Source organism: Chlorocebus sabaeus, chromosome 26 (genome assembly GCF_047675955.1).
Source record: "Chlorocebus sabaeus isolate Y175 chromosome 26, mChlSab1.0.hap1, whole genome shotgun sequence".
NCBI classification, from domain to species: domain Eukaryota; kingdom Metazoa; phylum Chordata; class Mammalia; order Primates; family Cercopithecidae; genus Chlorocebus; species Chlorocebus sabaeus.
In genome coordinates this window covers 27,921,878-27,936,249 of record NC_132929.1, presented here as the reverse complement: position 1 = coordinate 27,936,249, position 14,372 = coordinate 27,921,878, and the positions used below count along the sequence as shown (strand labels likewise).

General features: G+C 40.6%; 1 protein-coding gene across 4 annotated transcripts in view; it reads left to right on the top strand.

Moving 5' to 3' along the window:
* MYO5A (myosin VA) overlaps window positions 1–6,623 on the top strand; it is a 214,462-nt gene extending 207,839 nt beyond the window's left edge. For all 4 annotated transcript variants that reach the window (XM_038009994.2, XM_008016570.3, XM_008016567.3 and 1 more), the window contains 4 exons: window positions 1,174–1,456; window positions 3,285–3,459; window positions 4,938–5,018; window positions 5,287–6,623. In XM_038009994.2, coding sequence (XP_037865922.2) covers window positions 1,174–1,456; window positions 3,285–3,459; window positions 4,938–5,018; window positions 5,287–5,439 — 692 coding nt within the window. In that variant the 3' untranslated portion in view covers window positions 5,440–6,623. The remainder of the gene's footprint in view (window positions 1–1,173; window positions 1,457–3,284; window positions 3,460–4,937; window positions 5,019–5,286) is intronic.
* Window positions 6,624–14,372: the final 7,749 nt, after the last annotated feature.

The following is a 14,372-nucleotide window of genomic DNA, read 5'->3' as shown; positions in this document are numbered from 1 at the left end:
CAACAAACGTGCCGGTTCTAGGGAATCTATGTTTAGAACAATTAAATAGCAAGATGAACCAGACGTGGCCTTTGCTCTCAAGGGACTCACAGGGAGTGGACATCTCAGAAACATTCTAGGGGAGGCATAAGCCAAATGCTAAGAGAGCACAACAGGGAAGCAGTCAGGCCACAGGAGAGAAGACGAATCCTGGGAGACGGAGGTCAGCCCAAGGGCCCACTGCTATTGTGGGAAGCCCAGAATAAGGAAGGGCCCAGCTCTCCAGCCCCATACCACTCCCGTCTCCCATGTCTTCTCCAAGATGATTATCAGTGCCCTGCCTTTCTTACTGTTTTTGCCTGTGGGGCTCAGATAACATGGAGAATGCTTATCTTAACCCTAACTGCTACCAATCACTCTCAAAAGCCCACCCAAGACACACACGCTTGTGCTATCACAAGGCTACTGCTTCTTACTCTTCTTATTTTAGAAGAGACACCACCAAGTTTACTTAAATTTATAGTAAATTTTTGCATTTAAGAATTATTCCTTCAGTAAAGTTTAAAATCCAGAAGCCCTTTTGAAGTGAAGTTCCTTTTCCCTGTATCTTGGAACCCAGATCGATCCTTCCTCCTTCCTTCCTTCCTTCCTTCCTTCCTTCCTTCCTTCCTTCCTTCCTTCCCTCCCTCCCTCCCTCTTTCCCTCCCTCCCTCCCTCCCTCCCTCCCTCCTTCCCTCCCTCCCTCCTTCCTGCCTTCCTTCCTTTCCTCCCTCCCTCCTTCCTGCCTTCCTTCTTTCCTTTTTTTTTTTTGAGATGGAGTCTCGCTCTGTCACACAGCCTAGAGCCCAGAGGTGCGATCTCAGCTCACTGCACCCTTTGCCTCCCAGATTCAAGTGATTGTCCTTCCTCAGCCTCTTGAGTAACTGGGATTACAGGCACACGCTACCACACCTGGCTAATTTTTGTATTTTTAATAGATATGGGGTTTCCTTATGTTGGCCAGGCTGGTCTTGAACTCCTGGCCTCCAGTGATCCACCCACCTCGGCGGCCTTCCATAGTGCTGGGATTACAGGCGTGAGCCACTGCGCCAAGCTAATTTTCCTAAGTTGAATGTGTGTTTGTGCACATGGATATGTGCACATGAAAGATTTCCTTCCACATCTTCTCCTCTAACAATTGAAATACTCCTGCAGTCTCAGGCATGCTGGAACATGAAACAATTCAGGGCGTGTCCGGGGTGAAGCCCACAGGGTTGAGAAAGCGAACCTCCAGTATCGCCGATGAGGGCACCTACACACTGGACTCCATCCTCCGGCAGCTCAACTCCTTCCACTCAGTTATGTGTCAGCATGGCATGGACCCTGAACTGATCAAGCAGGTGGTCAAGCAGATGTTCTACATCGTGGGGGCCATCACCCTGAACAACCTACTCCTGCGGAAGGACATGTGCTCCTGGAGTAAAGGCATGCAGATCAGGTGAGCAAACGCCAACACCTGCGACAGTCTCTTTTTGCTGCCCGGCTGGCCTGCCAGGGTTGTGGAGAGCTGATGGCTTGTTTTCAGTCCTTGCATCTCATGTCTGATGCCATGCAGCCAAGCAGCAAGGGAGAACCTGGCACAGAGCCACTTTCCCTTGCCTGGCTGGATTTCTCCACATCTCATTATTGCTCCCTGTTTGTACCCTGCCAACAGGTTCTTCACATGCTTGATAGGAAACCCTACTCCACTGTGAAGCTTGCTTATTTGGGGGAGTGAAGAGATGATTCAAACGTACACAAAGATGAGATAGCTGCTTCCTCTCCTTATGTGTGTGTTTTAATTATACACTAAGAAATTATTAAATTATAATGATGAATATTTGTATTGTTTGATTGCTTTTAGAAATATATTTTTGGAAAAATACCTTTTTGTACCTATGACAACAAGAACAGGTCTAATAGATCTTTTACTAATTATTACAATATCCCCCCTCTATATTTTAAGAAAAGCTACACTTAATTTTATGCCCACTACTCCTCAGCATAACCTCATTATTGTAACATAATTTTTTTTACAAATTTCTTATTTTTCATTTTTTTGAAATGGAGTTTCGCTCTTGTTGCCCAGGCTGGAGTACAATGGCATGATCTTGGCTCACTGCACCCTCTGCCTCCCAGGTTCAAGCAATTCTCCTGCCTCAGTCTCCCAAGTAACTGGGATTACAGGCATGCACCACCACGCCTGGCTAATTTTTGTATTTTTAGTAGAGACAGGGTTTCCCATGTTGGCCAGGATGGTCTCGAACTCCTGACCTCAGGTGATCCACCTGCCTCGGCCTCCCAAAATGCTGGGATTACAGGTGTGAGCCACCGCACTGGGACACAAATTTTTATTTTAAAACAGCTAGAATATTCACCAAGAGGAGGGAAAAATGATTTCTCCTATGAAAGTCTTAGTAGTTAATCTCAGGAACTCTTAGTGTTCTTTTCAAATTTTCCATCCTGACTCACACTGAATTGTAGTGAATTTTAAGACAATAATGCTTTCCTCTCAGATAGTGGAACATATTTCTCTTTAAGGTCTGCATGGAAATGTGGAGCCGCCTGTGGTAATATTATGCTGGCCCCTATTTGCTTGGGTGCTAAGTGCTGATTGTGTGTCCACTGACCTCAGTCTTCGGACTGCTGCCACTTGGTTGGCTGCTTCGTGAAACTTCAGTGGCTTTGTAGTTTGTCTCTGTCCCCATTTGGAGTCCTTGTCTCTTCCAGTGGCCCTCCCTTGCCTCTCTTTCCCTTCATCCCGGAGCTTTCTCATCTTCATCTCCTAGGCTCTTCCCTTAAGGCTTGAGCACAGGTATATGTGGGGCTTCTGGTTATTCAGTTACCTGATTTGAAGTTTGTCTTAAGAGAGTGTACTTCAAGGATTATCAAGTCTCACCCTGCAACAGTAACCCAGCTCTGAAATTGTAAGAGAAGCTACAAAGTGTTTTCTGGCCAGCCCACCAATAAAGACAGAGCTACATTATGTATTCTATTTTGTTTATTAGCAAGTCTAATAACTTTTGCCATAATGACTTCACTTCCATCTTCCATTAAAGAGAATTACATTATCTTGTCATTTAATCTTATATAATGATTATTATAATCCTCATGACTATAATAAATTTTTAAGCACAGCTGATGAGATTTAAGAAAATTGAACAAAAATACTGCCTGTCATTTTAACATAAATCCTGACAAGGCCACACAAAAAAAAATTAAGACATTTTTGACAACATTCAGCAAATTTGCATTCTCTGTATCTCTCTTTTTTTTTTTTGGAATAGGTACAATGTCAGTCAACTTGAAGAATGGCTGCGTGACAAGAATCTGATGAACAGTGGGGCTAAAGAAACCCTGGAACCTCTCATTCAGGCTGCTCAACTTTTGCAAGTGAAAAAGAAAACAGATGATGATGCAGAAGCCATTTGTTCTATGTGCAATGCTTTAACTACTGCCCAGGTAGAGCAACTTTCCCTGTTACGAAATAATTTAACATTCATCAAAGATGATCTTTAGGGAAGTAAAGAAGTCTCCTACTTATTGCTTGTATTTCTGAGCTGACTTCATCTGTGTCCAAGAAGATATATACCTGTGCCGATCTTAAAGCAAGGAGATTTTGCCAGAAATTAATACATTTCAGTGCTAATTATAGTTAAATATATTTAATATTCAGCCAATATTTATTGAGTGCTTACAGTGTTCTATATAATTGAAGGCACTGGGATGCACCCAAAGGCAAAACAAAGCCTCTGCTCTCATGGAATACACAGTCTATGCAGCTTATATTCCATAAAATAGCTTTCTATATTATTTGATAATTGAGTGGATTATCAAATAATGACTTTGTTTTTAGAGACAGATAATTCTTGTTACTTCAATTCAACAGATGACTAATTGAGCCTCCATCTCAAGGCACCATATTTATTGCTGGGGAAGATGCTTCAATAAATAAGGAAAAATTCCTGCCCTCAAGGAGCTTACGGTTTAGTAGACAGAGTCGTATCCAACTGACTCTACCGTAGAGGTTCTAGCAAATTCTATAGTAAGATGTCTAAAGGAAGTGCTGAGGGGAGATAACTGTATTCAGGGAAGGTCCTGTTAATCTGGGCATTGAATTTAAGGAAGTAAGGGAATGAGAAGGGCATTTGAGGATGATAGTGACAGCATGAAGCAAGGCACAGGCAAGAACATGCCCAATTTTCTTTTTGCCCAGTTATTTTCTGTGCTAAGTTTTAGACTTTCTTAATGTTCATCACATGTCCTATAACATGAAATTTTCAGTTTTGCCCAATACAATAAAAAATCAGTTCAAGACCAGCCTGACCAACATGGTGAAACCCCGTGTCTACTAAAAATACAAAAATTAGCTGGGCATGGTGGCAGGCACCTGTTATCCCAGCTACTCAGGAGGCTGAGGCAGGAGAATCGCTGGAACCTGGGAGACGGAGGTTGCAGTGAGCCAAGATCGCGCCACTGCACTCCAGCCTGGGCGACAGAAAAAATCAGTAGGTTGGGCATGGTGGCTCACACCTGTAATCCCAGCACTTTAGGAGGCCAAGGCAGGCAGATCACCTGAGGTCAGGAGTTCAAGACCAGCCTGGCCACCCTTGGTTAACAGTTGCCACTTTGGGAGGCTGGAAGGATGGGAGTGCGGACATTTATTTTTCATGTTTTATTCTCTTGTGCTGTTTGAATATTCTTCTAAATGTACACGGCTTCTTACAATATTACACAAACATTACATTGATACATTCTCCTGTAAAAATTCAAATAACAAAGGTAAATGTGCAGACCAGCTCCTCCTTCCTTCTGGTCCCAGCCCACCACTGAGTAGAACTGAAATCTGTATGCACAGATCCTTTTAATTTTCCAGATTATAGGTACCCAGTGTGTATTTGATAATATGCCAAAAACTTTGATCATTTCATTTCTCACAGATTGTGAAAGTGTTGAATTTGTATACTCCTGTTAATGAGTTTGAAGAAAGAGTCTCTGTGTCATTCATTCGTACTATACAGGTAAGAGCTCCCATCTTCTTTGATTCACCAACACAGTCTTTTGAATGGACATTTTGTGATTTATTGAAGGATAATGTGTTATCTTTTATCTTATTTTACAATGCACTAACTTTTTTGATAATAGTTTATTGGGAAAATAAAGTGAGTTTAAAACAAAGGTAAACATTCTTCATTAGTTGAGAATTTGAGGGTAGAAATGTTAGTAGAAAAAAGTCTTTTAGATTCAAAGAACTGATGCTCTGTTAATTTTTTTTCTTAATCTTCTCAGATGCGTTTACGAGACAGGAAAGACTCTCCCCAGCTGCTCATGGATGCTAAACACATCTTTCCTGTCACCTTTCCTTTCAACCCATCTTCCCTCGCGCTAGAAACCATCCAGATTCCAGCCAGCCTCGGCCTGGGCTTCATTTCACGGGTCTGAAAGTGATGCCCAGGCAAACATTGACATTTCTTGCCTGAAATAAGAACCCATTATTTCCAGTGAGCTACTGAAAATACATTTTTAAAGAGAAAGTACTGATTATCTCCCATATGAGAAGTCATTAACTGGAAATCTCCCTAGAATACTTTCATCACTTTGGAAACAAAGATAGGCTCTTTTGTGCTGTGTTATCTTTATAGCAACACTCATCCTGAACCAACTAGGTACCCTGAGTTTACATACAGGAGAATGATGGAAGGAAGGGAGGGAGGGAGGAAGGAAAGGAGGAGAAAAATGTGTCTTCAGCTGGCAGCATTTATTTTAAATCCTTAGCACTGCATTTGAATGGTATAAAAAGCATAACTTCCATAGATGAGCTGTTGTTAGGAAGGCACCAAAGAATCTCCTCTGCACTAAACAGGAGAATGGAAAGAAAAGTCTCCATTGAGTACATATCATATCAGTTTTAGGAATCAATTATGTTGATATTGTCAAACTGGTTCAAAGAAATAAACTGGCACTATGTAAAGTAATTCCTCATTTGTGTCACTATTATATAGAGATATTAAAGGAATGTTGGTTTGCTAAATAGTATAGATGTCCATTTGTACTATAGTTTACTGAGCATTTTAAATTGCTGCTACATACTGTCTTCTTAAAATGTAAGTGATATTCTTATTAGGCACTACAACAATAAGTTTCTCTTATCAACTCTGTTTACAATTCAATCAGATCACAGTTTTAACTGGATTATATGCAAATACCTACAGATTCACCTGCACAAGTAGCAGACACTGGAAAGTCATGTAATAATATGACAAAATGCTTGACATTTAGGGGTAGGATTAGACAAAGTGGCTATTGTTGATGTCATTATTTATTCAGAATGTATTACACTGATGTGCTCATTAATTTTCCCTGGGTGGATATTGCATCAGGGTACAGTGTTCTGTGAAGTGACTTATTTTTAATTACCAGATCTGATTCCTTCAGTGCATATTTTCAACCTTGACAGGTTTTCTCTCTTCTTAATTTATTAAGAATTAATCTCGGCTGGGCGTGGTGGCTCATGCCTCTAATCCCAGCACTTTGGGAGGCTAAGATGGGCAGATCACTTGAGGTCAGGACTTTGAGACTAGCCTGGCCAACATGGTGAAACCCCGTCTCTACTAAAAATACAAAAATTAGCCGGGCGTGGTGGCATGTGCCTATAATCCCAGCTACTTGGGAAGCTGAGGCACGAGAATCGATTGAACCTGGGAGGCAGAGATTGCAATGAGATTGAACCACTGCACTCCAGCCTGGGTGACAGAGAGAGACACTGCCTTGGAAAAAAAAAAAAAAAAAAAAAGATTTAATCTCACTCACTATCCAGAAAAGATTGTCAGAATATTCATGATTCAGGTCTTGAAACTTTGATTATGCAAAAGAAGGTATATAATAAATATTTCATTATGATTCAGTTTTTAAGGCTTTGCAACTTCTGTAAGTGTTCTCAGATGCCACTAGATACTTTTAAAAACATCATATTAGAAATACTTTAAGAAGACTTATATAAGAAATAGAAGATTGTTGAATTTTACAGAGGATTTGGTTCATTAAGACCCAGATTCTGTAAGTTGTCATTCTGAAATTCTAGTTAAATATATTCACCATTTTTCTTAGGAATCTTATACAATAAATCCTTCAGGTTGCACAAAAGCAAATTATTAGTTTTCATTAGAAACTCTGGTTCTGAATTACAATCATAGATTATATCATTTAACTGTTAGATGGTCTATAAAAATGACAAATCTTATTAAAATATGTGCAATATTTATGGAAGTCAAACAGCTTCATATCAGTGATAAAGATTGTTATTAAAAGGTGAATACTGTCTGTTAATTCATGTGGGCCTCAAGTTCCTTGTTTATAAAATAAGAGAGTTGGACACTGATTCTTAATGTCTCTTCCACATTTAAAATTCTCTCTTCTCAGCCCTTAGATTCTAGAGAAAAAAAGCTGCAGTTATTCAGTAAGTTCATTCTTTGATGGAAAGACCAGTGTGTAGTGCCTGTCAATTCCTTAGGATTAATCAAATGTAAAATCACAGGTTTGTGACCGTAACCTTTCTTAACTGTACATGATTTATGTACATGCTTTTAAAAGGTCCTACTATATTTGTATTATAATTAGTTTAATTTTTATTACATCATATACTGCTTTATTCCATTTGAATACATTTATTTATTTATTTGCAATATCAACCAGAAGCACTACCAATTGCATCAGATTCTCCCAGTTTTTCCTGGTTGTCAATGCGGTTTTCAATGCACAATTTAGTCACAGCCATTTGGTTTGTACTGAATGTGTCAGAATCTAACAGCATCCGATATGCTATAAGTTGGGGACTTGCTAAGAAAATGCAACCGTGGTACAGGCAGTCCACCTCAGCCCTGGAAATCTCCCAGACCTCCCCCAGCTTCATCCTGTGTAGCACGACTCACGTGCACCCTGAATCTTCTCAGGTCTTCCAGGTCACGCTGTAGCTCTCACTGCCATGCAGCCCTTTTTTTCACTCCAGACAGCTCATGTACTGAAGCGTCATGAAAGAAAGGCTATGGTCTGAGCCTTTCTCTCCCTTCTCCTGTCTTTCTCCTGTCAAGTGCTGGAGCCAGAGCTCCCATAGCCGCCCCTGCTGGTTTCTCCTGTTCAGTGATGGTGGCACAAAGGTTCTGCTACTCCAGGGCTCCAGCTTCCTCCCAGGCCTACCCAGAGCCCCAGATGAGGGTCTGAATTAACCTCTCTTGGTTAATTGGCCTGGAGATTTTTAGTCGTTCACAAGAATCCTTGTAACCAGGGAACCCTAAGGTCCAGTAAATGACTCTGCATACCATTTTATTGAAGGTAAAAGAAGATTCTGCCGACTATGGGGATCTTTGGGCCAGTTTGAGGATTGCTTTCCCTCTGAGGTTCTTTCTCTCTGTCAGCCACACTTTCTCACCCAACTTCAGACACACCCTGCCACCCTTTCCCCTACACATTCACTCTTCCCCTTCCTTTAACTTAATAGTCTATCCCATTGCCTGCTGTTTGTGCACTGACGGCAGGTGGATGGAGTCAGTCCTCAGTTGCCCCTGCTGGCCTTCCTGGTGCTTACCATCAGCCCAGTCTTTGCGCTGGTCTTGTTGTTCTTGCTTCTCTGCAATACATTCCTTCAGAAGATCAGTCATTGACTTTTTCTTAATTCCTCTGTGACACACAATGGGAATTCAAAGGAAGTGATCTTCAAAGTCACAACAGTTCTTTATCTCAATAATCCCCTCCCCATTCACCTTACTACATACAGACTCACCTCACACCCTTACAACTTGAAGCTGAAGAATTAAAAGTAATTTCCCTTCTTGCAGCTTTTCCTCAGGTTAAGACTTTGATCTGCCCGAGAGTAACTCTAAAAGAAGGGAAGATAAATATGGGATAAAATCCACAAAGTACAGCTTCTAATTCCTTTGGAAGTTTAAAAAATGTCCACGTATCTGATGCTTCTTTCATCAGGTGCAGAAGCACAAAAACATATTCCAAAGCCAACTGATAGGAGATTTGGGGATTATTGTCAGTTTGGATGAGTTGCTGTGTTATTTCTTCATTTCCATGGATAGCTGATAGTTGGCTCTTTCTGGGTGAGTAATTACGTGGAATATAGATCAAATATGTTAGTAAGGTTATAGCTACGTGCTAGGGGAGGCTATGAAAATACTATATTATTATAATTTCAGTGTAGTGATTGTTGTGAGAAATTACTTTCCTGGTAATCCTAGGAAAATGAGCACCTGCCACCATCCTGAGAAGTCCTCACACAATGCGCTCTCTCTCTCTCACACACACACACACATCACTAATTCATAGAGTTCCTTAGCAGGCATAGTCAAGGATCCTCTGGGTAATGTCAGCTGCTTATGATAAAACAGAGCCAAAACTAGTGCATCCTGTTGAAAGTAATGCAGAAACAGTACCTGGGTCCAGATATGCTTTCCTGCAGCGCTTTTCTCTGTTACCTCGTTTCATCCTCACAGCAGCATGGACGGTGGATGGGGTTGCTTCTACAATCATTTGCCGATAATAGCTTGGGAATAGAGATAGGGGCAGTGACTTGCCTGATGTCGCACAGCCCTCTGGCTGTCCTGCTTTCCCATACGAAGCAGTGGTGGTGTGGGCACCTGTGAGGCATGGAGAGTTTAAAAAGTCGTGAGGTCACGTGCTGCCCCTCCTGGTACATGTGGAATGCCCCCGGCCAGCAAGGGGTGCTTTTTTGTCAGAGTTGGCAGCTGGCATGTGGGAACGGACCAAGTGCTGAGTACCAAGTTACTTGTTTTAAGGGGACCAAGTGCTCAGCGCCCGGTGGTTTTCTTTTTTGTCGTCGTTACTTGCTATAACTAGGCTTGACTTTTGTCATGAATCAGTGCTTTCTGGGAGGGTGCAATATTCTGTTTGGGCATTAATTGGTGGCAGACTGTCTCAACCAAAAAGACAGGAAGCAGCAAAAGTCTCTCTGAAATTAAGAGGAAAGTTACTCTCCACACACCCATCAGAGTCCCTGTTGGAGCCACCAGGTGAGCTGTGCAGACTGGACAGGCCTGCAGCTACAGGCCACCTTCCCAATTTAGGTCCTCAGCACAGGGGAGCCCAAGCCACCGGGTACCTTCTGAGAGCTGTCACTGGGCAGGCCGTATACATGTCAGTGTGTGTGGGCGCTGCAGTGTGTGCATGCCACAGGTGTAGACGGGTGCTAGGAGGGGTGCCGTGTGCATGCACGTTGAAGAGGCTCTGTATTGCTGTCGCCTCTGTTCATGGATGAGTGCATTGTAATTTGTTCTCAGGCTGTGCTGTGAGGGCCGCCTTAACCCTTGCTCCCTTCCCTTCTAGAGCTGCCTTAAGTTCTCCAGAACTTTTCTTCTGTAAAGGATATCTTGCCTGGAAGGGATATCTTGCCCTGTTTCTCAAGGTTTTGTGAGAGTTTGGATTGGGTGTGGCCCTGCATGACCCTTCTTCTCCTGTACTTCCTCTTTCCTTTCCAAATGGGAACTGGAACTGTGGGGCAGCGACAGTCTCAGAGCCAGTGAGAGGCCAGCTGAGAGAATGCTTCTGAGTTAGTGGGACCCTGTGTCACAAGTAAGCAAATGAATATGTGAAAGAAATTATGGAGATAAGTTAGATTCTTGGTAATACTTAAATGTCTTGCTTTCTACTAACCTTTTGTTACTAAAGGTAAAGGGTATAACTCAAACTTTTTCTGGACATTCTTTTCAAAATTTTTTAAGAACCCTGTACTATAAAAGGTTGAGTAAAAACAGGAAAGCGTTCTATAAGTTCTGTTCTGTTGTATTACCCTAAATTAAATAAACCAACCTGAATTACAGTAGATTTCTCAGTAGATCAGGAACTGAAAAATACTATGTAAAATATCTTCCAAAATGCTTTTTATACTTTTTTTATTTGTAATTTGGTCTATCTAAAATGTTCATTAGCTTAACTTAATGGATGTTATTGGATTCATATGACTAACATTTCCTCAGTATTGTAATGCTTGAAATATTTGAAAGAAAAAATGTTGTTTTTTAGTTGAAACTGGTATATATAATTCAGTGCTTGGCAGGTCAGTATATTTTTATGCATTTTTCAGCGTCAGCAGTTTCAAATCTTATTGTTACTGTGTTATAAAATTTTAGCCCACATTTCAGGCTCCCTAAATCATTTGAGCCATTATTTTTCCCAACAAATGGTGAATTTTTTCTTTAAATGTGGATATATATGTTGTAATTTATGGTTCCTAGTTATGTATTTTTGTGGGATCCTGCAGTAAAATTGACTTTTTTGTGTCTTTGGGAAATTTAAATTGCTCTAACAGTGTTGCGCAGAAATGAGTTCATACCATTTAACATACTGTATTTTAATTATTAAGTTCGTTAATTTACTATGAAATTGACATGCCTTTTAACTAAAATGAAATTGAACATTGCAGTTTTCAAATATTTTTCCTTGTTGGGTCTGGAAAAGGAATTCTACTTTGATCTGCATAGAAAATTTTGATACAATTTTTTGAGAGTTCTTAGGTGAAACATTTACCCATTAAAAAGGAAGCAGAAATACTGAGACATGAAAGGCATTATCAACTAACTCTAGACTCTAGAACCCATTCTAGCATATCTCACATGCAATTTTTAAAAATAAGTTAATAATTCATCTCATATCAAAAAAGCCTTTGAAACATGGGTTTTCACTAGATATCACCTAGTGCTAAGATAAAAACCAAAACAATATCAGAATTACATTTATGCTCTAAATTTGTAGTGTCCAATGTTGTGCTTAGTAAATGTGTGTCATTAATGCTGTATTCTCCTAGCTATTATAGAAACTTGTTTAAATAAAGATATGGATATAAAGAGTTTTTGTCAGTGTCTTATAAATAACTCCACTGCACATTTTAATACAACAAAACAAGTTGTTTTCCTGAAGACTGGTGAATGTAAATACAATCTCTCCCCGTGAGAATATTCTAAGAAGTCTTGGAAATTTAAAAGTTGACGAGTTCCCCTCCTAAACTGGACAACCTAGTAATATATATGATAAAGAAGAGAACTGCCAAACACTTAAGCAAACAGAAACAGCTGAGGAAAAGGTAGTGTCTTTTCTTCAGGGGAAAGTCATGCCTAAATATGTTGGAATTCTCTGGCAGAGAAATAGACATAACCAAGGGGAATTTGATATACATAATCTACTTAGACTTTCAAAAGGCTGAGGATGTCATTTGTGTCAAAAGTTCTACTTTTAATATAGTGGGAGAGTAGATATTTTTTGGCATAGGACATAGATCAAAGAAGTATGCAGATGTGCTTTTTTGGGTAAGGAAACAGAGCAGTTATTCAGACCTGTGATGATGGAATTAGTCTCATATTTATTGATGGTAAGAAGAAATTAATATCATCATGTACCACATAACATTTTGGGTCAATGATGGACCGCATATATGACAGTGGTCCCGTAAGTTTATAATACTGTATTTTTATTGTTATCTTTTCTATGTTTAGAAAAACAGGTACTTACCATTGCCTGCAATTTGCGGTACACTAATGGGCTATACAGGTTTCTAGCCTGGGAGCAATAGGCTATACCATATAGCCAGGGTGTATAGTAGGCTATACCATCTAGGTTTGTGTCAGAACACTCTGATATTTGCACAATGATGAAATTGCCTAATGATGCATTTCTCAGGGCATATCTCCTTTGTTTGTAATGCATGACTGTATGACTGTACATGGTTTTCATGTAGATTATACACTTCCTACTTCCATGACACATTCATTCAACTTATTTGTTAAGTACTTTTCTGAGCACTGCAACAGGCCCTTGAAATGTATCAGCTTCCAAATTAAATTCAATCACTGGCACCATGAACCACAGCAGAACACGTAATAAAATGTCAAAATTTGCAAACAGTTTTTCTTTTCTTTTCTTTTCTTTTCTTTTTTTTTTTTTTTTTTTTTTTTGAGACAAAATCTTGCTCTGTCACCAGGCTGGAGTGGAGTGGCGTGATCTCAGCTCACTGCACCCTCCGCCTCCTGTGTTCAAGTGATTCTGCTGCAGCCTCCCGAGTAGCTGCTACAGGCACGTGCCACCACGCCCAGCTAATTTTTGTATTTTTAGTAGAGATGGGGTTTCACCATATTGGCCAGGATGATCTCAATCTCTTGACCTCGTGATCCGCCCACCTCGGTCCCCCAAAGTGCTGGGATTACAGGTGTGAGCCACCATGCTCAGCCAACAGTTTCTTTTTCTAAATTAATTGGAACCAAGTCAAGATTATTTCCCCATAATAAAATCACTCTCATCCAGTTGCATTTTGGTATGATCATTAGGATTCTTTCTGGGGCATATGACAAAAATCAAACTCAAACTGACCCAACCAAGAAGGAAATGTATTATGTAACAGAACTAAAGTTCAGAGATACATCCAGGTGCCCAAATATTGACATCAGGGATCTCTCCTTTTCTTTCCTTACTTTTGGCTTCATTCTTAGTCATGTTCTCCCCCAAGTGACAAAGATGGCCCTCAGTAGTGTTTGGCTTCATTCTATGGCTCTGCCTTCAGTAATTCTCAGTAAGACATTTTAGGGTGGAGTCTCATTGGCTTGAGTTCTACCTCCATCCTCCGAATAATCACTGTGTACAGAGGAGTGGAGTGCTCTGACTGTCCTAGCCTGACATACCCCCCACTGAAACTAGAAATTGGATCATTCACAGAAAACACAGGATTGATTAGGTGGTAGTGGGAGTTCACCAGAGGAAAAACAGGGTATAGTTAGCAGAGGAAATGAAAGCAATGCATGTCTACAGTAATGCTTTTCTTGAATGGGAAAGAAAGGGACACGAATCGCGTGCAGCACTGGGAGTGTGCCATGCATGTGAAAGTGTGGAGCTGCTGGGTGGGTTCCTGGGTCTTAGCAGTCGCCATAAGTGCACAGAGAAGTAAGCAAAGTGTTACACAACTGAAGAATTTTGAAATCACATTTACCACCCCAGAAAGGGACCTGGGAAGACATGTTATTTGTTCACGTTGATCACCTTGCTGCTGAAACCAAAATATGATGGACATTATTCAAAAGGAGAGAAATAAAACCTGCCATACAGAGCTTGTTAGCACCATGTTGGCCAGCTATGGGCAGTTCTGGTCATTGGGTTTCAAACAAAACACAAGGGAATGTAAGAGGTTCAGAAGAGAATAAAAGAGATAATTGAAGGAAAAGGATACTACACATAAGAATGGCTTGAAAATCCTGAGACAATTCAGCCTAGAGAAATGAATGCCAAGAAGGTAAGAATGTGGGCAAGTACTAAAAAATTATGCTTGGTTGGGCTGGGCGTGGTGGCTCACACCTGTAATCCCAGCACTTTGGGAG